We start from the raw sequence: 23,985 nt of genomic DNA, 5'->3' as shown, positions 1-23,985 counted from the left end.
TGCAGCCCCTCTCCATCCGCTCCTCCTCAGTCATATGTGTAGCATTCCTCAGGCAGCCCTGACTGCCATGATCAATAAGCAAATAGTTAACTTGCAGGGATCACAACCTGCAAGACAGGAGTCTCCCTTGGCTTACAAATGTCCTAAATCTCACTGACAAAGAGGATTGATAGCAGGATTATGACATCCCACCCAAAAGTCTCCCAACTATCTTGATGTAAATTGCTGGCCTAAGGATGACATTGATCAAGCCTCAAGGGCAAGGCCTCCCAGTAGGCCTTCAGTAGGCCTCCCTCCCATTTCCTGGCACGTTGTAGGCCTTCTTTATCATATGAGAGCTCCATTGAAACCTCCCTTTCCCTCACCTTCCCCCAACCGCAGGGTACTTAGCCTGCCATCCCTCACAACCCGGGGCAGCAGCTCTTCCTGCCCATGGGTCCTGTCCCCATGCTTTAATAAACCACCATTTTGCACCAAGATGTCTCAAGAATTCTTTCTTGGTCATTGGCTCCGGACCTCAGCCCATTGAACCTCACCTAGGTTCTAGAACTTCATCAAAGGGATATACAAACTTGGGTACTTCCAGACTATGACATGTTACTCAGCAAAAACAAAACAAAACAAACAAACGTAGAATACTGGTGGGGGGTAATTGGTGTTAGGGGAGGCTGTACAGGCACAGGGGTCATATGGGAAATCTCTGTGCCTTCTTTGTTTTACTGTGAACCTAAAACTGCTCTAAAAATACTCTTTTTTAACAAAATAAGGAAGGGGTGCCTGGGTGGCTCAGTGGGTTAAAGCCTCTGCTTTTGGCTCAGGTCCTGGTCCCAGGGTCCTGGAATGAAGCCCCCCCCACCATTGCTCAGCAGGGGAGCCTGCTTCCTTCTCTCTCTGCCTGCCTCTCTGTCTACTTGTGATCTCTGACTGTCAAATAAATAAAATCTTTTAAAAAAAAAGAATTTAATAGCAAAATAACGAAAATTATTGTATTGGAAATAGGAATAGGTCTGGTTTTATATTTGATTGATCCAGTAGCTCAACGATGACAACAAGCACTGTTTCTTTCTGTCTGCTCTGCCATTCATGTCATAAAGTGGCTGCCCAAATGATTGGGGCTTCATACTTCTTCGTTCATGTTTAGTGGGAGAGAACATTCAGATCTGCAAGTATGTGACCTAAATTGCATACTGTTCACTGAATAGAATGTTGAGACTGGCTTAAACCAAACAAGGATCATCATCAGGGCTCTTGCATTCAGGGTGGAGTTAGCTTTCCCTGAAGCCCATAGCTGTGGCCAATGGGTGATACCTGAATGAAGATCAGGAATTCTTATAAAAGGGAGAAGGAAAGTGTTTGCTGGGTAGGTACTTGACAATATCCTTGAGCGCAATGGAGGGCAGACCCGTTATGGTATTGTTGGCTTTTCAGAAGTTAAGGTTAAAAAGGAAACTTTTTTTAATTTAGAAAAAGAAAAGGGGATTAATAGGAGTTATGACTATTAATGGAACTAATTAAGGCATTTGGAGGTTAGCTGCCCATGGGTCCTGTCCCCGTGCTTTAATAAACCACCATTTTGCACCAAAGAGGTATCAAGAATTCTTTCTTGGTCATCGGCTCCGAACCTCACCTAGGTTCTAGAACTTCATCAGGTTGACTTTGAGAAGATTTGTGTTTTTAGATTTGAACAGAGAATTTGACATTAGAAAATATGTTAGGGGACGCCTGGGTGGCTCAGTTGGTTAAGCAGCTGCCTTCGGTCAGGTCATTATCCCAGCGTCCTGGGATCGAGTCCCACATTGGGCTCCTTGCTCGGCAAGGAGCCTGCTACTCCCTCAGCCTCTGCCTGCCATTCTGTCTGCTTGTGCTCGATCTCTCCACCCCCCCCCCCCGATAAATAAATAAAATCTTTAAAATAAATAAATAAGAAAGAAAATATGTTAGGAAAGAAGAAATTAAGCACATAGCAATATTTCACTGCGAGATGAAAATTCTCCTTCAGTTTATCCTCAGTTCTCAAAATCGAATATGGATGAGAGAAAACACTATGGAAACAAGTCAAGAGAAGGGGATCATGGGAGGCTTTCCCCAAATATATATTGCTTATTTTGAGCTAAAAACACTTGAAAAGCAGCAGGTGCAAGAAAGGCCTTCATCCCCTCTTTCCCCTAAAACAGGAAACTCCTCAGTGAGAATCCCCCTCCCTTAGCAGTAGGAAAGAAGCAGTCTGAATACCAGAGGTAGGATGCAAGGCTGAGAGAAGTCTGCACGAGATTTGATTAAAATACTTCTCTTTGTTTAGTTTCCTCATATCTTACTTTTTCACAATTGACACTCTGTTTAATCGTATGTGTAAGTTCTTAGGTTTTTGCCACTTCTTTGGGTCTTCCTTTTCTTGTGAAGACTTCTTGTACCCTTAAAAATCAAATTGGTATGCTTTTCTTTTATTTTTTAAAGATTTTATTTATTTATTTGAGGGAGAATGAGTGAAAGAGAGCATGAGAAAGGAGGAGGTCAGAGGGAGAAGCAGACTCCCCAAGGAGCTGGGAGCCCGATGTGGGACTCGATCCTGGAAGTCCGGGATCATGACCTGAGCCGAAGGCAGTTGCTCAACCAACTGAGCCACACAGGTGCCCCGCTTTTCTTTTATTTTTTAAATAAGATTTTATTTATTATAAAACTTTTATTTTTGTTTTTTATTTATTTGACAGAGAGAGAGAGAGATCATAGGTAGGCAGAGAGGTAGGCAGAGAGAGAGGAGGAAGCAGGCTGAGCAGAGAGCACGATGTGCCTGAGCCAAAGGCAGAGGCTTAACCCACTGAGCCACCCAGGCGCCCCTAGATCTACTCTTACATGTATTTTTAACACCTGGCACCCCAAGACACACCACCACTCTAACGCACCCTACACTTCTAATCCAGGAATTCCACTGACAATGTATATAGGAGAAAAACAAGCCACTTCCTTTGCTGTGGCTGGGGCTATTATCCTGCAGAATGGATAGAAGGGCTTGAAGGGAATTAATGACAATATATCTGAAGTCCTACAACACCGTGCACATGAATATGAAAACACACAAATGTGCATTCTCCTGGGTGGATGAGAAGAGGCAGAAATCCATGTTCCCAAATAAAATGAAGAAAGACAAAGATGAGGCCAAGTTAACAACAGCTTACAACAGAGAAGCAGCCTAATGAAGAAACTGACGGAGAGAGAAGAAACTGCATTTGGGGATATGAATCCCAGCTCTATGCTTAATATGCAAAGACTTCTCTGAGACTTGTTTTTTTTTTTTTCAGTTGTAAAATGAAGGTGCCACCTGCCTCACAGATTGGTGTGGATTAAGTGAGGAACATACAGCGGTAAAGAAGAAAAGACTGACAAAAAGAAAAAGAACACTGTGCTGTTTTGTTTTGTTTTCATTATTCATTTAAAATTTATTTATTTACTTATTTGTTTTTGTTATATTTAATTAGTTTCAGAGGTAGATTTCAGTGATTCATCAGTTGCATAGGACACCCTGTGCTCATTACATCAAGTGCCCTCCTCAGTGCCCATCACCCAGTTAACCTTTTCCCCAACCCACCTTCCCTCCGGCAGCCCTGTTTGTTTCCTAGAGTTTAGGGTCTCTTATGGTTTTCCTCCCTCTCTATTTTCATAGGGTCCACTCCTCCTCTGACTGAGCCAGCCAGGTGCCCCAAGAAGTTTTTGTTTTTTACATTGTGTTTAAGATGGGAGAAATAACAGCATGTGTTTCAGGCTAACGGGAATTACATAGGAAAAAGAGGAGAAAATTGTTGGACCTATCTCCTTGAATAGATAAGAGGGTATAGGAAATAGTAAACAAGTAAAAGGGTTGACAAGATAAGAGAACTGCTCATCCATAATGATAGGAAAGAAGGCAGAGAATAGGAGTACAAATGCTTTTATGTGGGTCAGTGTGATGGTGATAGGAAAGAAGGCAGAGAATAGGAGTACAAATGCTTTTATGTGGGTCAGTGTGATGGTGGGACTTTGTGTAAGTTCAGTGCTCAGTGCAACAGAAAATGAAGTTCTCTATACCTTGGTCATTGCAGACAAAGAGAAGGCAGAGAAACTGAAGCAGTTCCTGCACCCAGGTTTGGCAGTGAAGGAGCTGAAATGAACCATGCACATTGATTATTAAGAGCCTACTTCAGGGGCGCCTGGGTGGCTCAGTGGGTTAAGCCGCTGCCTTCGGCTCAGGTCATGATCTCAGAGTCCTGGGATCGAGTCCCGCATCGGGCTCTCTGCTCAGCGGAGAGCCTGCTTCCCTCTCTCTCTGCCTGCCTCTCCATCTACTTGTGATTTCTCTGTCAAATAAATAAATAAAATCTTTAAAAAAAAAAAAAGAAAATAAAAAAAAAAAAAGAAAAAGAAATGTTTCTAAAAAAAAAAAAGCCTACTTCAGGTTTATGGATATGAGTTTAAGGTGATACCAACAAATAAAAAGCAAATAGTGAAATGGTAGATATAAACTCAGTATGTTAGTTATGTTAAATGTAAATGGACTAAATACTCCAGTAAAAAGACAAAAACTGGCTTTTGAAAAGTCAGTCTATTAAAAAAGAAAGAAAGAAAGAAAGAAAGAAAGAAAGAAAGAAAGAAAGAAAGAAAGAAAGAAACCGTATCCTACTTACTGGAGGAGACATAACATGAATATTAAGATACAGAAAGATTCAAAGTGACAGGAAAGAAAAATATATGCTATATAAATGCTAACAAAAATAAAGGTGCTGTGGCTATACTAATTCAAAGTAAACTTTAGGGCAAAAAATAGTAGAAGGGTCCTTTTTTGTTAATAGTTAAATGTATAATGGTGAGAAAAGTTTGCTTTAACAGGAAGATATTATGTTTCTGAAAACTGTCTGAAAATATAAAATGCAAAATCATCATAACTGAAAGAAGAGACAAATCCCCAAACTAAAAGATTTTTACTCATCTCAGTGACTGAGAACGGAGATTTTATTTTATTTTGATTAGGCAATGATTGCATTTTCTTTTTCTTTAAATAAGGTGGTACCATTCCTCAAAGAACTGATGCAGTTTTGAACATCATTTCCCAATGAAAGGAACTACATCTATCTCTGCTTGTGTGTTGGGTTCATTTTGCAGTAGATGAACCAGCGCCTGCACATCTTCACCCAGTAACAGTCCCTGCAGTGATCCTTGATTATGCTGTTGGTCTTGAACAGCAAGGGAAGCTGCAGGCTGGGGAGGAGGCAGATGGGTCAGAGCATCACGGCCCAGGTGCACTGGGCTTTGCACCGACAGGACCTTCAGTGCACAAGGGTCCTAGAAAGAGTGGAGAGCATGCAGGGGTTCACCAGAAAGCAAGGACTCTTAAAGAGCAGAGAACTCAGGGTGGACAACAGTATTACAAGCACAATTGCTGTGTTGTGGCTGAGTCTGGGAAGAAGGTACCTGACAGATTACTGGCAGAGCATTTCACACATGCCTGTGCAGTGGACAAGAACAAAGAGATCTTAAAAATTTGTAAGGATATGAAATTTAAAGTGAGACAGTCAGTATGGTGGTGGTGGTGGGTTCCCCCCCACCCCTCCAGCCACTTTCAAGTGCTCTGGTGCAGATGCAGGAGAAGCAAGAGGGGACATCCTTGCCTTATTCCTTATCTTAGTAAGAAAGCTTCTAGTTTTTCACCAAGTATGATGTTTGCTGTAGAGTTTTTGTAGATATTCCTTATCAACTTGAGTAAGTTCCCCTTTATTCCTACTTTCCTGAGAATTTTTAATCATTAATGGGTGTTAGATTTTGTCAGATCAGATGCTTCTTTCTGCATCTATTGAGCAGGTGATTTTCCTTTTTTTGCCTGTTGGACTCCATTAATAGATTTTTGAATGTTGAACCAGCCTTGCTTAGTTAGCTAGGATATATCCCATTTGGTTGTGTTGTAGAATTCTCTTTTTCTTTTTTAAAAGATTTTATTTATTTATTTATTTATTTGACAGACAGAGATCACAAGTAGGCAGAGAGGCAGGCAGAGAGAGAAAGGAGGAAGGAGGCTCCCTGCTACACAGAGAGTTTAATGTGGGGCTCGATCCCAGAACCCTCAGATCATGACCTGAGCTGAAGACAGAGACTTTAACCCATTGAGCCACCCAGGCAGCTCATTTCTTTTTCTTTTTTTTTTTTTTTAAGTTTTATTCATATAAGTAATCTCTGTACCCAATGTGGGGCTCACACTCATGACCCTGAGATCAAGAGGCTCACATTCTTCCAACTGAGCCAGCCAGGTGCCCCAATTCTTTTTAAATATCAACTGCTTCTTTATTGTTTCATTTAGAATTTTAGAATTTAATTTTCATTGAGACAAGTATTTATGTCTATTATCTATTTATGTATCTATAATTATACATAGATTATTATATATTCTTTATACATGCGGTTATTATGGATTCTTTCTCTTTTAACTGTACAGAAGGTTCTTTATAAGAGAGAGATAGGATGGGCACCTGGATGGCACAGTTGGTTAAGCATCTGCTTTCAGCTCAGGTCATGATCCTGGAGTCCTGGGATCAAGCCTTGCATCAGGCTCCCTGGTCAGTGGGGAGTCTGCTTCTCCCTCTCTCTTCATACTTCCACCCTGCTCATGCTCTCTCTTGCTCTCTATCAAATAAACAAAATCTTAAAAAAAAAAAAAAAAGCAGGGTACCTGGGTGGCTCAATGGCTTAAGCCTTTGCCTTCGGCTCAGGTCATAATCTCAGGGTCCTGGGATCGAGTCCCGCATCGGGCTCTCTGCTGGGCAGGGAGCCTGCTTCCTCCTCTCTCTCTGCCTTCCTCTCTGCCTACTTGTGATCTCTCTCTGTGACATATAAATAAATAAAATCTTTAAAAAAAAGAAACAAAGAAGCTTCCTCGTGGAGCCATCTTTCCCATGTCTCAAATCATGTGAGGCTTACACATCAAGAGAAAATATTTGTGCAGGTTTGTTTTTTAATGTCAGAATAGTTTTGAAGCAGAAATAAATTTCCCTGAACCTAAGCGTCTTCTACATAGAAGTTCTCCTAGAGAAGGGTTTTTTGCTCTGGAGCACTGTTTATTGACCAAAGAATTTCTGAGAGTATACTATTTTCTCATCTGTGCTGCCACAGAAGATCACATTCCAGCTCAGAAACAAAGTTTATTGGTGGAGAGTCTCCTTGCTAACCCTTTGTACACATATAACGTCTTGTCACTTCATGGACTTGCTAGGGGATGGCATGGAACTTTAACATGTAAAAATGACTTAAAAAAAAAAGGGGGGGGGCGCCTGGGTGGCTCAGTGGGTTAAGCCACTGCCTTCGGCTCAGGTCATGATCTCAGGGTCCTAGGATCGAGTCCCGCATCAGGCTCTCTGCTCAGCGGGGAGCCTGCTTCCTTCTCTCTCTCTCTGCCTGCCTCTCCGTCTACTTGTGGTTTTTTTCTGTCAAATAAATAAATAAAATCTTAAAAAAAATAAAAATAAAAAAATAAAATAAAAATGACAGCACATTTTTAAAAAAATATTTTTATTTATTTATTTATTTGACAGACGGAGAGAGATCACAAGTAGGCAGAGAGGCAGGCGGGGACGGGGGGTGGGAGAAGCAGGCTCTCTGCTGAGCAGAGAGCCCGATGTGAGGCTCGATCCCAGGACCCTGAGATGATGACCCAAACTGAAGGCAGAAGCTCAATCCATGGAGCCGCCCAGATGCCCAAAAATGAGACCACATTTTGGCTCATGTAGTATTCCTCCACTTTGAGATCTGATTCATTGTCACTTGCTTTGCAGAAAAAGAAAATATTTTTCAAATCAAAATTACATGTATGCTTGCAACTCTGGCTGTGTTACAACTGTTCAGTCCAGGTCACCCTGAAGGACACTGTTTTTATTTGTATGAAGCTGTGTCTCCATTCATACTTTACTCATACCTCAGTTACGTTTTCTTTTCTTTCGTTCTTTTTTTTTTTTTAATTTTATTTATTTATTTGACAGAGAGAGATCACAAGCAGGCAGAGAGGCAGGCAGAGAGAGAGAAGGAAGCAGGCTCCCCGCTGAGCGGAGAGCCCGATGTGGGGCTCGATCCCAGGACCCTGAGATCATGACCTGAGCCGAAGGCAGAGGCTTTAACCCACTGAGCCACCCAGGCGCCCCCTTCAGTGAGGTTTTAATGTAATTAATAATGTAATATCCAGGAAATAAACTTATTCCTCAATCAGATACTCCAGAAGTATTTTTTACTATAGTAGGGGAAAAGAGCAGTGTCTCACCTTGCTCTGAGTGTTTGAGCCTAAACTGATTCATATTCAACTGACTGGCTGATTCTCGTTCATAAATCTGAATAAATTCCGTCATTAATGCCTGCATTCTCTTTGTTTCACCTTATACCGGCTCTGTCAATCTTTGTAACTGAAAGATAACTGTCATTTCTTTTATTTTTCTTATTTTTATTTTTATTTATTTATTTATTTGACAGACAGATCACAAGTAGGCAGAGAGGCAGGCATAGAGGGAGAGAGAGCGAGCGAGAGAGAGAGGAGAAAGCAGGCTCCCTGCTGAGCAGAGAGCCCAACGTGGGGCTCGATCCCAGGACCCTGAGATCATGACCTGAGCCGAAGGCAGAGGCTTAACCCACTGAGCCACCCAGGCGCCCTGCGTTGCTGCTTTTAAAATCTTTTCTTCATCACTATATTTTGCCAGTTTAATTGTAATATATCTTAGTGTGGGTCTGCTTTTGTTGATTTTGATGGGAGATCTCTGTGCCTCCTAGATCTGGATATCTCTTTCCTTCCCCAGATTAAGGAGGTTTTTATCCATTATTTCTTCAAATAAATTTTCTGCCCCTTTTTCTCTCTTTTCTTCTGAGACTCCTAGAATACAAATGTTATGTTTGATGGAGTCACTGAGTTCCCTAAGTCTATTCTCCTTTTGCGTAATTCTTTTCTCTCCCTTTGTTCAGCCTGGTTACTTTCCATTACTCGCTCTCCTTAGGTCACTAATCCCTTCCTTTGCTTCTTCCATCCTGCTGTCCGTACCAGCAATCACGCTCCTCATTTTGTACACGGAGTTCTTTATCTCTGCTATGTTATTCCTTATCGCTCACATCTTCTACTCTTTTCTCAAGTCCAGTGAGTATCATTATGATCATTGCTTTAAATTCTCTACCAGGCATGTTACTTATATCCATTTCATGTATATCTCTGGCCATGGCCCTTGTCCTGTTCTTTCATTTGGGATAAATTTCTCTGTCTTCTCATTTTGCTGCCTCCTTGTGTCTGTTTCTCTGATAAGAAAGTCAGCTATGTCTTTTGTTCTTGAAAGTAGTGACTTCATGAAGAAGAGGTCTGGAGTACCCTGCAGTGCCGTGTCCCCTGTTCAGCAGAACCGGGCAAGGAGCGTATCCTATGTGGGTGGCTTTCCCCCTGCTGTTGTGTTGAGTCACTTGTCCTTTTAATATAGTCATCTGTGCTGACTCTCTGCCTGTTTGGAGCTCTGTGTAATGTTAGTGAGACTCAGGCTAGTTCCAAGGGTGCGTGCCTGCCAGGGAACTTGAGTGCTGGAGGAGGTCGTGGCAAAATTTGTGCTGGGCCACTAGTCCTACGGAAGATCCCCTGAAGTGCCCCAAAGTGCTGCTGTGGCTACCAGCCAGGTGTGGGCGTGGCCAGGAGCAGGAGACTGGCTCCCAGTGGGGCAGTGGGTAAAACTGGCTGGGGGTGCCTGGTGGTAGCTTGTACAGCTAGAAACAGCACGCAGCAGGGGCTGGGTGCCCCAAACCACCTGGAGGCAGCTCAGGGCAGCAGCTGTGTAACCTGCAGCTGAGCGGGACTGGTATGCAGTTTGAACATTTGTCTTGAGCTCAGGGCCAAGGGGGTAGGCTTGGAGCGTGTGAGTGTGTGGTACACTGCTAAGCAGGTTAGGTACCAGCGCTGTGCAGCCCTGCCTCCCGCAGATGGCCCTGTGTTTATGCTGGGGGCTAGGGGATGAAAATGGTGCCCGCCAGCTTCCTTGTTTCCCAGATCCCCCAATATGCTGCGAAGTTAGTATGAATCTACCTGTCCCTCATTTGCTCTCTGGCATTGTACAGTCTGCTGTTTTTATGTTGCCTCTCTGCCCGGGCTGTGCTTTAGGGGCAGCAACAGAGCTAGTGCTTGCCGTCTTGGGTGGAAGTGCTGAGTCAACTGACTTTTAAAACTCCAGGCCCCAAATCCCCTTCATTAAACAAACTCAAAGAATTCAGCCCCTCTGTTTTTCAAAGCCAAAGCTTACAGGGAATGGTGCAAGGCTCTGTTTCTCCACCTGCTCTGCACACCCAGCTGCCTCCCTGCTGCAAGCATCCTCCCTCTGCATATCTGGCCCCTCTAATCTTTTGGGTACAGCTTCTTCTCTATATTTGGTTCTGCCAGTCTTTTGATGGCTCTCTGCTTTAGTGATTTGGATGTGAATGATACACAGTTGTAAACCTGAGACAGAGTGATCTCAGGGTCCTTCTAGTCAGCTATCTTCCCCTCACCAGGAACTGTGATTTCTAAACTAAGACTTGGGCCCGTTCTCACAGAGAAAAATCTCTCTTTATAGAAATTAAAAAATAAGTTTTATTGAGGATTGTAGAATTTGGCACTGAGAATTTGGCCTCAGTTACTCAAGCATCTGCTTTGGCTCAGGTCATATCACAGAGTCCTGGAATAGAGCCCTACATTGGGCTCCCTGCTTGGTGGGGCAGGGATTCTGCTTCTCCTTTGCCTCTGCCCCTCCCGCTAACTCTGCCCTCCCCAACCCCCCCATCCAGCTGGGCTCTCTTTCTTGCAAATAAATAAATATAAATCTTAAAAAAAAAAAAAAAAAAGAAAAGAAAGAAAAGAAAAAGAAAAACAATTGTTTGCTCTCTCCCTCTGTCAAAATAATTAATTTTTAAAAAATAACTTAAAAAATAAAAGAAAAATGTTAGTCAATAGTGACCAATAGCTTCCTATACAGAGATGCTAGGAAATAAATTAACTGTGCAACTTGTTTTTTCCTTAAAACTATAAACTTGCCGAACTAAAATTTTCTTTTAAACTCTACAGAACTTATTTATTATCCTTAAAGGAGAAACTTATATTTCCACGCTTACTCTTTCTTTTTCTTTTTTAAAGATTTTATTTATTTACTTGACAGAGAGAGAGAGAGATCACAAGTAGGCAGAGAGAGAGGGGGAAGCCGGTTCCCCGCTGAGCGGAGAGCTCGATGCGGGGCTCGATCCCTGGAACCTGAGATCATGACCTGAGCCGAAGGCAGAGGCCCAACCCAGAGCCACCCAGGCGCCCCGAGGCTTACTCCTTCTTGAGTTAACAGGGAAGTCTACATCCCAAGCAAACAGTCTGAGATTGACATGGAAATGAATTTACAAAGATAATCATCACATCTGTAATCATTAGAGCTAACTTGTTTTAAAACCTAGATATCCAAAAATAGAAAACCACTTAAGTAATTATGGATTATGAAATACTGTCAACATTCAGAAGGTTTGGTACCATGTTCAGTATATGATGTTAGGTCAGAGAAAAGCAGGGTAAAAATCTGTACACAAGGTTAAAATATGAATACACATACATATATAGAAAAAAATAAGAAAATGAAGTATACTAAAATTTTAATTATGCTTTCTCTTTTAAATACTTAAACCTTTTATTTTTTAAAAGATTTTATTTATTTACTTGACAGACAGAGACAGTAAGAGAAAGAACACCAGCAGGGGGGAGTGTGAGAGGTAGAAGCAGGCTTCCCACTGAGTGCGAACCCCATGCAGGCGGATCCTAGGACCCCGGGATCATGACCTGAGCCAAAGGCAGACACTTAACGATTGAGCCACCCAGATGCCCCAAACCTTTTATTTTAAAATAGTTTTCAGTTTACAGAGAAGTTTCAAAATTACAGTTTCTGTATACCCAGCACCCACTTTCCCCTTTTGTTAGTATATTATATTAGTATGGCACATTTGTCACAACTAATGAGCCAATACTGATATATTAGTATTAACTAAACTCCATATTCCGTCCTGTTTCCTTAGTTTCCCCCATTGTCCTTTTTCTGTTCAAGGATCCCATCTAGGACATCATATTACAGTTAGTCAGGTCTCCTTAGGCTCTTCTGGGCTATGACAGTTTCTCAGACTTTTTGTTTTTAATGACCTTGACAGTTGTGAGTATTGTGCAGAATGTCCCTTAATTTGGTCTTGCTTGAAGCTTTTCTCATGACAAGACTAGAGTTAAGGGTTCTTGGGAGGAAGACTGCAGAGATGAAGTGCCACTTTCAACACATCGGTCATACCAAGATTATGTGGCATCAACACAATTTATCCCTGATATTTACCTGGCTAACGTAGTGTTTGTTATGCTTCTTCATTAGAGTTACTTCCTGTCCCCCTTTCCATACTGTACACTTTGGTAGTAACTAAATATAGCTTCCTGCATTTTGACTTCTTTATAATTTTCTATATTGTCTAAATTTCTACAATAAACACATATTTCCTTAAATATACATTTATTCTCTATTTTATTTATATTTATAAGTTTATATTTATAAATAAATTATATATTCATTCATATATTTATCTATATAATATACAGTTATATATAAAATTATATTTATTTATAAGTAAATATATTTATTCATTTATTTATTTATTTTTAAGATTTTATTTATTTATTTGACAGACAGAGAACACAAGTAGGCAGAGAGACAGGCAGAGAGAGAGGGGGAAGCAGGCTCCCTGCCAAGCAGAGAGCCTGATTCGAGGCTCCATCCCAGGACCCTGGGACTATGACCTGAGCCAAAGGCAGAGGCTTTAACTCACTGAGTCACCCAGGTGCCCCCATAATCCAGTTTTAAATCCTACCTATACTTCAGCTCCCTTCTGAAATGCCACTACTCTTAAGTTCTCCCCACCTCCCCACCTAAGTTAGATGTGGTTTGTCCCATCCTTGTATAATACTGTCCCTGTGGCACTTTTATTCTGTTCTACCTCTACACTAAAATGTTATTTCCCCGACTTGTTTCTACATCCATCTTATTTCAGGAGGGATTAAGGAGGGGCTCCTCTCCTCCCTGTGTCTGCTGCAAGGCCCAGTCTACAAGGGACAGAGTCATCCACACTCTTAATATCTTTTCGTTTCTGTCCTGAGGCTCTCTCAGGAACCTGCTCCAGGGTCTCTGAGGATAATGAGTATTCCAGCATGATTCCAGCGAAGAAATTACCTTGGAGAGTATAGTTAAACCAGTCTGGTGTTTCTAGTCCATGTGCTGAGGAAAGCATGCAGAAAGCACAATCAGCGGTACAAAGAGAAGCCCCCGAGCCCGCTATTAGCTTTGGCCAAGGGCGGAGGAGGCATTCCTGAGCCCACTGAGGTGTGTGGAGACGAGAAACTATAGGCACCAAATTTTCCTCATGTTAAAACAATCTTCGCCTCTTTCATACCTTTTTCTTTTGGCTCTCAAAAAATTTTCTTACGGTTTAGTCCTGGCTTGGCAGAGCCAGAGAGACCACAAGCCCCTCTAGTTAGCACCTTTGCGAAGAGTTTTTTTTTTTTTTTTAAGATTTTATTTATTTATTTGAGAGAGGAAGAGAGAGCATGAGAAGGGAGGAGACTCCTCAAGGAGCCGGAAGCCTGATGAGGGACTCGATCCCAGAACTCCAGGATTGTTACCTGAGATGAAGGCCGTGGCTTAACCAACTGAGCCACCCAGGCATCCCCCGCCCCCCCCCTTTTAAAAAATTTTATTTATTTATTTGACAGATCACAAGTAGGCAGAGGCAGGCACAGAGAGAGAAAGGAGGAAGCAGGCTCCCTGTTGAGCAGAGAGCCCAATGTGGGACTCCATCCCAGGACCCTGAGATCATGACCTGAGCCGAAGGCAGAGACTTAAGCCACTGAGCCACCCAGGCGCCCCTCTAAATGCTTTTTCTTAAGATGACATTGCAGAGACTTAAGCCACTGAGCCACCCAGGCGCCCCTCTAAATGCTTTTTCTTAAGATGACATTTTATTACTTAGGTGCTGTCTGAATGTGAAACAGGATTCTCTGTAATGTAGCAATTCAATGAAAATTAGAATTCAATGATAAAACAGAAGAGGAAGGGAAATATAAATAATGTTAAGTCATAATCCATATTAAGAAAAAAGATCCATTTGCCATGCTTACATCTTAATAATCTTCCTGTTCTTTTTCTTTAATTTTGTAAATATGTTTCCAAATGTTATTTGAAAATATGTCCTTGAAGAAGTTTAAAGTCCATGGATGTAACCATCAATTTCGAAGCCTTCCCACTTAATTATGAGAATGCTAGTGTATAATGCCCAATATGTAAACATCTGAATTTTCATTGTTAGGGAGAAGTGTTTCATATTGCTATCACAGTCATCTTTGGCTAAACAAGTGTCAATCACTGACTCTAGCAGATTACATTTGCTTTAAAATGTTGTGAACAGGGGCTCCTGGGTGGCTCAGTCATTAAGCATCTGCCTTCACTAAGGTCATGATCCCGGGGTCCTTGGATGTAGGCTCCTTGCTCAGAGGAAAGCCTGAATCTCCCTCTCCCACTCCCCTGTTTGTGTTCCTTTTCTCGCTGTGTCTCTCTCTGTCAAGTAAAGAAATAAAATCTTTAAAAAAAAAAAAAAAGCTTTGAACAAGGTTTGTGTTTGCACATATTTTCATTTGCCTCCCAGAGTTGTGAGGATTAAGTGAGCGGCATAAAGTTGGTGCCATATTTCCTTTCCCAACTGCTCTCCTTCCTCCTGGACTAAAACCACTGTCACTTCCATGTGTTGCTGTGGTATCAGATTTGTGTCCCGTAAAACCTGCCTCTTCCCACCACTTATTTGTTTTGTAAAGTCAGTATCTTTAAAATGACATTAATGGGGCACCTGGGTGGCTCAGTGGGTTAAAGCCTCTGCCTTGGGCTCAGGTCGTAATCTCAGGGTCCTGGGATCGAGCCCCACATGGGGCTCTCTGCTCAGCGGGGAGCCTGCTTTCTCCTCTCCCTCTGCCTGCCTCTCTGCCTACTTGTGATCTGTCAATAAAATAAAATGACATTTATGCAACAAAACACATTTTTTTTAATTGGTATACATATGAATGTTAAAGCAAAATATGTGAAAAGACACATATGAAAATTGTCACAAAGATTTTAGTGGAAGATGACGGTAGGCTGGGGACTGATGGGTCACTTCGCCTAGATTATTTTGAGCTAAAGGTAACTGAGAGCCTGCAGGCTCAAGAGAAACTTTTGCCCTCCCTTAATGACATGGAGGAATCTAAATTGAGGGTCTTTCCCAGAATAAGGGTTATTAACAGAGATAAACTGTATCGGAGTGATCCATCTGTATGGCAGAGCAAACATCTACTAATTATCAAACATCTTCTCTTATTGCCCTGTGAGCTGCACTCCTTCCCTTCAAAGTCCTAGACCCAAACCTTTTCTCCTTAGTTCAGAATGATGTTCATACCTTGTTTTGCCTGTCTTGGGAATTTCCATGGCTGTGTGCATATGCTATCAGATTTGATTTTCTCCTGTTCATCTACCTCTTGTCAATTTGATTCCTAGTTCAGCTAGAAGGACCTACGACGGGACAGGAATTCTTTCCCCCTGACAGTAGTCACAGTGGTGTCAACACGGAAAGGAGAAGGAATATCCACTTGTAACGTTCCAACATTTAACCTTTAACAAACTTGCTTATACTTACGGCTCTCTTTTCATTCCTGACATAATGTGAATGTAGACTTTTTTTTTTTAAGATTTAAAAAACATTTCTTTGTGTGAGAGAGAGAGTGCACACAAGCTGGGGGAGCAGCAGACAGAGGGAGAAGCAGGCTTCCCACTGAGCAAGGAGCCCCATGTGGGACTCAATCCCAGAACCCTGGGATCAGGACCTGAGCCAAAGGCAGACACTCAACTGACCGAGCCATTCAGGTGTCCCAAATGGAGACTGTTTTTAATGGTGATGTCACTTAAAAAGAGAAAGGAATAAAAACCCAAAAGTGTTAAAATAATAAATCAGGTGGGGATGCCTGGGTGGCTCAGTTGGTTGGATGACTGCCTTCGGCTCAGGTCATAATCCTGGAGTCCTGGGATCAAGTCCCGCATCGGGCTCCCAGCTCCACAGGGCACCTGCTTCTCTCTCTCTGACCTTCTCCTCGCTCATGCTCTCTCTCTCACTGTCTCTCTCTCAAATAAATAAATAAAATCTTTAAAAAAAAAATAATAAATTAGGTGACCTTTTTTTTTTTCTTTTAAAGATTTTATTTATTGGGGCGCCTGGGTGGCTCAGTGGGTTAAAGCCTCTGCCTTTGGCTCAGGCCGTGATCCCAGGGTCCTGGGATTGAGCCCCGCATCGGGCTCTCTGCTCGGCAGGGAGCCTGCTTCCTCCTCTCTCTGCCTGCCTCTCTGCCTACTTGTGATCTCTGTCTGTCAAATAAATAAACAAAATCTTTTTTTTAAAGCCCAATGCTGGGCTTTAACCCACTGAGCCACCCAGGCACCCCAGGTGAACTGTCTTTAACTGCTGCTGCTAGCGTATGTTAGTCTCACTCTCCTAACCTTCAAATAGTGGGCTATATTTTCAGGAGAGTCCCCCTAACTTTTCCCCACCAAGTGTTTGTGGAAGAAAGTCTGGAGCTGCTTCCAAGCATCCACCTGGGCCGTGGCATGAGCCCTGGGCTCCCCACCCCAGATGACAGGGCCACCCACCAAGGTATGTAGGGAAGCCCGGCACAGGGGGAAGTAGGGAGGCTCAATGTAGTGTCCTGTCTCAGGGTAACAGATGATCTCGGGCTTCTTCCTACCATGGGCCTGCAAGCGCTTAGAGGCCTCATAAGCATAGAATTCACTCTTCCAGTTGTGGTCATCCTGACCTACAAGGAACAGGAAGGCACTCTCAGCTCTTTCTACAGGAATGAAACTCTTCTGGTCAGCTCCTTCCAAAGGGCTGTTCAGGGCATCCACAATGTCTGCCAAGCCATCTTTGGTCAGCCTTACTCGATTTGGGTCTAAGCCCAGAGGGGGTAAGATCTCATCTTTGTAGTGTAAGGCTCCCCCGACATTGGCCACGGAGCCATTGACTAAGACCGTGGCGGTGATGCCCTTCAGGAACGACGCCATGGAGAGGCAGAGGTCACCTCCTTTGGAGCTGCCAAGCAGCCCGACTCCTGGACCCTTTACCTGAGGAAAGGACAGAGAAGGAAGGAGAATGAGGCTATGAACAGCGCAATGTGACGAGCAGGGCCTGGAACTGAACAAAGGGGCAACTGAGCCTGAATCTGGGCTCTACCATTTGCCAAGTTTTGCAGTCTTGGTGTATTATTCACTTACTCTTCCTCTATCTTCCTTTCTGAAGTTTCTCTATCATCGTTCTTGGTGACTTCAGCAACCACATGGAGGATATACTCAATACTCTGGCTTCTCAACCTCATTCCATCATGCTACATTTCACTTACGTCTGCTTTCCACTTCCCCCAAATCCATGGCGCACCTCTCCCACAACCTAAAGCTTCTTAACCTTTAACCCTGCTCACTTTCACTGTCCCGTCTTCACACCAGATGGAGAAAGTAAAGCTCTCCAGTAGGAACTCTGCCTCTTTTCACCCTGTGGGATCTACTTAATTCCACAAGAGCTCAAGCTTTCTACCCTCCCTTGGGTTTCCGAAGCACCTCTGTGCTTATCAAAGGGCCCCCTGCTGCCTGCACTTGGAGTCTCCTCCACTCTCATTCTCCAGGACTTACTCCTGTAACTACGTCATCTCCCTCCTTCATCATCACTTTCTACTCTACTGGCCCATTCCCAAGGGCATACTTAATGCTCTGTTTTCACAACAAACCCTTGACCTCACATCCATTCGGCCCTGGTGGGAATCAACTGTCTGAGTCGCTTGTTTTGTCTTCCCTTCTCTACCCTATCCCCTCAGGGTAGTTTGGGTCTGCACTATCCTTCGAGGACTGGTCTTGCCATAGTTACCAACATGTATTACAAAAGGCCCTCTGATTCACCACTCAACAGCAATCTTTTTCTCCCTACGGCTTCTACAACAGCACCCTTGACTGGTTTCAACCATTTATTCCTCCTAGAGGAAAAGTACTAGGAAATTAAATGACATATTATTATCATCCCAACTTTTCAGAGGAGGAAAGAGGGCCCGTAAGGTCATGGGGCTAGCTGCCAATTAGTGAAATCAAAACTTAAATTTAGGGGCACCTGGGTGGCTCACTAGGTTAAAGCCTCTGTCTTTGGCTCAGGTCATGGTCTCAGGGGCCTGGGATCAAGCCCCGAATCGGGTTCTCTGCTCAGTGCGGAGCCTGCTTCCTCCTCTCTCTCTCTGCCTGCCTGCCTCTCTACCTAATTGTGATCTCTGTCTGTCAAATAAATAAATACAATCATTAAAAACAAAAACAAAAACACCTTAAATTTAACTCTTGTCTGTCCACATCTCATGCTGGTGCCACTGCACACTATCACCTTTTCTAAGAGTTCCAAAGCTTCCTGTCCACTGAACTCTGAATTGTAAAGTAAGCAAGTTTTATCTGCTGGTGCTCTGATACCGGAGCCTATAGCGCCCTCAAAACACTTCCTAGTGTTGGGCTGGCAGGAAGGGCTACTAAAGATGGCGAAAGTTCCCGCCACAAGACCTGAGCTCGGACAGGAGAACAAAGGCCCAAGCAGGAATCTGAGACCCCCGCCCCGGGCTCCTGTGGACCAATCGGATCCCGATGAGCGGCGGGATATCCAAATAAGGGAAACTTGCCAAAAGACCCCTGAGCTTTCCCCAAAACCCCTTAAAAGCCCCCTCCTCCCTGCCTTGGGCGCGACTTCCGCCACGCTGCTTTCCAGAGTGGCAGAACCTCGCCCGAGGGTGCCCACCTCCTCCCGGCGCAACTTTCCTGGCTCCCCTTCTCCTGAGCCCTGAAACTTCGCCGGAGAGCGTTTTTAATAAATCTTGCCTTGCACCCACTTTGCCTGGTGTTGTGTTTATCTCGCCAGAAAAAACTTTACACCTAGTACCCAGGTTCTTTGGCTGCCCAGTTCTTCTTTAACACTGTGGGGGCACCTGGGTGGCTCAGTGGGTTAAAGCCTCTATCTTCGGCTCAGGTTATGATCCCAGAGTCCTGGGATCAAGCCCCAAATCTGGCTCTCTGCTCAGCGGGGAGCCTGCTTCCCTTCCTCTCTCTCTGCCTACCTGTGATCTCTGTCTGTCAAATAAATAAATAAAATCTTAAAAAAAAAAATACTCAAGAGGGGAGGAGGAAGAGCTGGAGGGGGGCGGGAGCAGGTCCCAGAAGATGGCGGAGGCGGGGGATTTCTGGTAGGTCCTCTTTTAGGATAAGATGCTGTAACTGTTGAAATACCATTCTGCACTGATTCACAGACAGTTGGCTTTTCAGCTGGGAAGCCTTTTTCTCCCCACCTTGCTGGTTTACTGAACTGATGAAACCATGGCAGAAGGAGAGACAGAATCACCTGGGCCCAAAAAGCGCGGCCCCTACATTTCATCTGTCACTAGCAGGAGTGTGAACTTGATGATTCGTGGAGTGGTACTATTTTTTATTGGAGTATTTCTTGCCCTAGTGTTAAATTTACTTCAGATTCAGAGAAATGTGATGCTCTTTCCACCTGAGTGATCGCCAGCATCTTTTCTTCAGCGTGGTGGGTACCTCCGTGCTGTGGCACAGCCTCAGCTGTGATTGGGTTATTATACCCCTGCATTGACAGGCATCTAGGAGAACCACATAAATTTAAAAGAGAGTGGTCCAGTGTGATGCGGTGCGTAGCCGTCTTTGTTGGTATAAATCATGCCAGCGCTAAAGTGGATTTTGATAACAACATACAGTTGTCTCTCACACTGGCTGCACTCTCCATTGGACTATGGTGGACGTTTGATAGATCTAGAAGTGGTTTTGGCCTTGGAGTAGGAATTGCTTTCTTGGCAACCTTGGTCACTCAACTGCTAGTCTATAATGGTGTTTATCAATATACATCTCCAGATTTTCTCTATGTTCGTTCTTGGTTACCATGTATATTTTTTGCTGGAGGCATAACAATGGGAAACATTGGTCGACAACTGGCAATGTATGAATGTAAAGTTATCGCAGAAAAATCTCATCAGGAATGAAGAAGGCAAAAATGTATCTTCTATACAGAAAAACAGGATGAAAAGGGCACGTAAATGATCGCTATATCAACAAAGCTTCGGACTGTAAAATTGCCAGGATGCAGTTTTTCCCTTGATTGGTGTATATATTTGTGTGTATGTGTGTGTGTGTATGTGTGTGTGTAGATAAATACATATCTACACACACACATACACACACTTCCACACATATACATGCACATACGCATGTATTACTGCAATCTGTGATTGCTTCATCTGTAAATCAGTTACAAACCTTGATGTATTTGACTTAAATAACTATAAAATATATGCACTACATTAAACAGCGTGTTCATTAATAGATGAAAATTTTAAATTAATTTTTTAAACATACCATATATTGTATCACAATGTTGATGTGCCAAAATATTCTGTTATTGTCATGCAGAGTATAAGAATGCTTGAACAGTTTATAAACTTAGTGAAATAAAATAAGAGGAAAGCCAAAAAAAGAGAAAGAAAAAGAAAAATGGAAAGCTGGTATATTCTCAAAAAAAAAAAAAAAAAAATACTCAACACTGAGGCCTCTCCCAGAGCAGGGTTATGCACAAACATTTAACCTGGGGCCTTCTGGAGATAGTGATTCCAGTTCCCTTTCCTTCTACTTACTTTATCAAAGCCAGGGTTTGCAAAGATGTTTGGGCTTATAGTGATGTTCTGTAAAATACTGGGATTTAAAATTCCAAACCAACTAAGAACATTTTTACTAGCAGGAAATACAACAACATAAAATTGCACAGAAATGGTCGACAAGAAGTGACTCTAAATGGTAGTGTGTGTTGGAGCCTAGGAGCGGCTGTGGTGAATTTGTCGCATTCTGCGAAAACTAAGAGCAGTTATGAAAACACCGGTACACAGATCATAACCCAGAGAAGTTCTAACCTGAGGGTGATCCAGCAGATAGTTGACAGCTTCTTCAAAGTACTCCAGGTGGAGGATCTCCAGGCCTTTGGGGAGGTCTTCATAGTTATGATAAGCCAGAGCCATCACAGCAAAACCCTTGCCAGCCAGCAGACTAGCTCGATGTTCCAGAAGGCCACTTCCAACTCCATAAATGTCCACAATCCCAGGAAAGGGTCCTGGTTCTTTGCAAGAAACAAAACACAAAACTGAACTATTTCTGACACTCTCTGCCGTGGTGTCAAAAGCCCTGTGTTACCTACTTGGTGATGTCAAAGTTTTCTATTGATGATCAGAAATGCTAGAAGCCCTCTGGTCCTCAAGGATCTAGACAGTGGCATAGGCTCAATCCACATTTCCCCTATACCCAGAGCCTCAAAGCACCACAGACTTTTTACAAATAGCATGCCTTAATTTTGTAATTGAAAATAATTTGGGGGGCGCCTGGGTGGCTCAGTGGGTTAAGCCGCTGCCTTCGGCTCAGGTCATGATCTCAGAGTCCTGGGATCGAGTCCCACATCGGGCTCTCTGCTCAGCAGGGAGCCTGCTTCCATCTCTCTCTCTCTCTCTCTCTGCCTGCCTCTCCATCTACTTGTGATTTCTCTCTGTCAAATAAATAAATAAAATCTTTAAAAAAAAAAAAAAAGAAAGAAAATAATTTGGGACGCCTGGGTGGCTCAGTTGGTTGAGCAGCTGCCTTCGGCTCAGGTCATGATCCCAGCGTCCTGGGATCGAGTCCCACATGGGGCTCCTTGCTCGGCAGGGAGCCTGCCTCTCCCTCTGTCTCTGCCTGCCATTTTGTCTGCCTGTGCTCACTCTCTCCCTCTCTCTCTGACAAATAAATAAATAAAATCTTAAAAAAAAAAAAAGAAAAGAAAAGAAAAGAATTTACAAGCAGACAATGAAGAGAGCAAAATCATTACCCACTGCCCCTCCCACCCAAAGCTAACAATGCCAAATGCTAAGGAGCAGGCAGAACACTGCTGGTGGAAACCCAAAATGATACAGCCACTTTGAAAACAGCTGAGCAATGTTTTACTTAACCACTTACTTACCAAATGATTTAGCAATCTCATTCCTAGGTATTCATCCAAGAGAAGTGAAAATTTGTGTTCACACAGAAACACTTAGGCAAGACTTTGTAGTGACTATTCATTATCTCCAAAGACTTGAAAGCCAGCCTGGAAACCCGTCCTTCAACCGTTGAATGAATAAATCTGCCTTTTTTTTTTTTTTTAAAGAGATTTTATTTATTTATTTAAGACAGAGAGAGATTGAGAGTGTAGCAGACTTCCCTCTGCCTAGGGAGTCTGGGATCACACCCTGAGCCAAAGGCAGCCATACTCTACCGACTGAGACACTCAGGTGCCCCCTTCACGTTAATTTTCTTAAACCTTAATATATTGTGAGATTTAGAAGCAAAGTTGCTATACTAAGAAACCATTAAAAAAAAAAAAAAAAAAAAAGGCGCCATCTGGCCGGCTCAATTGGCAGGGCATGAGAAGCTTGATCTTTGGGTTGTGAATTCGAGCCCCACCTTGAGTGTAGAGATTATCTTTTTTTTTTTTTAAGATTTTATTTATTGGGGCGCCTGGGTGGCTCAGGTCATGGTCCCGGGGTCCTAGGAGCGAGCCCTGCGTCGGGCTCTCTGCTCAGCCAGGGAGCCTGCTTCCTCCTCTCTCTCTGCCTACTTGTGATCTTTGTCTGTCAAATAAATAAAAATAAAATCTTAAAAAAAAAAAGATTTTATTTATTTACTTATTTGACAGAGAGAGCACAAGTAAGCAGAGAAACAGTCAGAGGAAGAGGGAGAAGCGGGCTCCGGGTGCCCCCAGTGTAGAGATTACTTAAAAATAAAATCTTTTTAAAAATAATCATTAAAAGATTTGGAACTACCGAGCGCCTGCGTGCCTCAGTCGGTTAAGCGTCTGCCTTAGCCTCAGATCATGATCTCAGGGTCCTGAGATCGAGCCCCCCACCTGGCTCTCTGCTCAGCGGGGAGCTGGCTTCTTCCTCTCAAGTCTCCCTCTGTGCTCTCTCCCAGAAAAATAAAATCTTAAACAAACAAACAAACTTGGAACTACCTATAAATGTTTTCGTTTTCACCTATAACTGTCTTTCTCCTTTCCCTATGATGTCTTCTAACGAACCTCTCAATTTTGGAGAGGCAGACCCACCCCCCGCACCAGGGCCGACTTGGAAGCCCCCAGAAACCTCTGCAATGTTGGGAGCTACCTTCTTACTGTCGGTAGAAGTGCGGGAGACAAGAGAAAGGTAGTCACGACAGCCGGGGACCCCGGGCGCTCACCTGGAGGCAGGAAGAGCGTGGCGCGCAACCGGCCCGCGCGCACCGGCTCCCGCCGCACGCCCGGCCGCAGGAACTCGCGCTCGTGCACCGTCCGGCCCAGGACACGACCCGCGTCGGGCTCGTGCCCGTCGAGCACCTCCAGCTCCACGGCGAAGGGCGTCTGCACGTCCCGCTTCACGAGCCGCACCAGGGGCTTCTCGGGCTCCAGGGCCCAGAGCAGCCCCATGGGCTCGAGCCCCACGAAGCTGCCGCCCAGCGCGGGCGCGCGCTCCAGGTCCAGGAGGCCGCCGGCGTCGGCTTCGTACCGCGCGTGGGCCCGGAAGAGCGCGCCCTTCTCGTCGCGCAGGGACGCGCGCAGCGTGACGGGCTGTCGCGGGGCCAGGCCGCGCAGGGCGATGCGCACGGGCTCGTCCCAGCCGCAGCGACCCGCGGGCTCCAGGCTCCAGGTCGCAGTGTTCCGGGCGGGGGCCCGAGAGACGCGGCCACCATACCACAGCTTTGGAGACCCTGGCAGGAGGCCCCGTCGGCCGAGTCTGGAAGCTCGCAGGATAGCGCCAGAGGAGGCTACCATCATGCCTTCGGATTTTGGTTCTCGAGCGGTTTGAAC

General features: G+C 44.0%; 1 protein-coding gene and 1 pseudogene across 4 annotated transcripts; one reads left to right on the top strand and one right to left on the bottom strand.

The window, feature by feature from the left end:
* Positions 1-5,034: 5,034 nt before the first annotated feature.
* On the bottom strand, positions 5,035-23,961 carry LOC309866110 (acyl-coenzyme A thioesterase 1-like). Of its 2 annotated transcripts, none has more exons than XM_082733501.1 (3): positions 23,379-23,961; positions 21,053-21,255; positions 5,035-5,310 (listed from the first exon to the last, which is right to left on the bottom strand). In XM_082733501.1, exons 1-3 carry the CDS (start codon positions 23,950-23,952, stop codon positions 5,071-5,073), a joined length of 1,017 nt encoding a protein of 338 aa, XP_082589627.1. In that variant the 5' UTR covers positions 23,953-23,961; the 3' UTR covers positions 5,035-5,070. The 2 variants fall into 2 exon arrangements, with proteins under 2 accessions (XP_082589627.1, XP_082589626.1); XM_082733500.1 differs by lacking the exon at positions 5,035-5,310 and adding an exon at positions 14,175-17,189.
* LOC309866129 (insulin-induced gene 2 protein pseudogene) lies at positions 19,271-20,454 on the top strand (annotated as a pseudogene). 2 transcript variants are annotated; one of them, XR_014316699.1, is made up of 2 exons: positions 19,271-19,324; positions 19,588-20,454. The product of XR_014316699.1 is annotated as an insulin-induced gene 2 protein pseudogene (transcript). The 2 variants fall into 2 exon arrangements; XR_014316700.1 differs by having other exon boundaries at positions 19,282-19,324; positions 19,698-20,454.
* Positions 23,962-23,985: the final 24 nt, after the last annotated feature.

The sequence above is a fragment of the Mustela nivalis genome (genome assembly GCF_964662115.1).
Source record: "Mustela nivalis genome assembly, chromosome: 6".
NCBI lineage: Eukaryota > Metazoa > Chordata > Mammalia > Carnivora > Mustelidae > Mustela > Mustela nivalis.
Note: the sequence above shows the minus strand (reverse complement) of the source record. Positions and strands in the feature narration are given on the sequence as shown.

Bases quoted from the DNA above. Each gene is read 5' to 3' on its own strand.
- LOC309866110 (XM_082733500.1), bottom strand. From the start codon at position 23,952: ATGATGGTAGCCTCCTCTGGCGCTATCCTGCGAGCTTCCAGACTCGGC. The intron at 21,256-23,378 runs GTGAGCGCCCGG...TTTCTTGCAAAG, and splicing joins CACGCTCTTCCTGCCTCCAG to AACCAGGACCCTTTCCTGGG. The intron at 17,190-21,052 runs GTTAGAACTTCT...TCCTTTCCTCAG, and splicing joins ATCTGCTGGATCACCCTCAG to GTAAAGGGTCCAGGAGTCGG.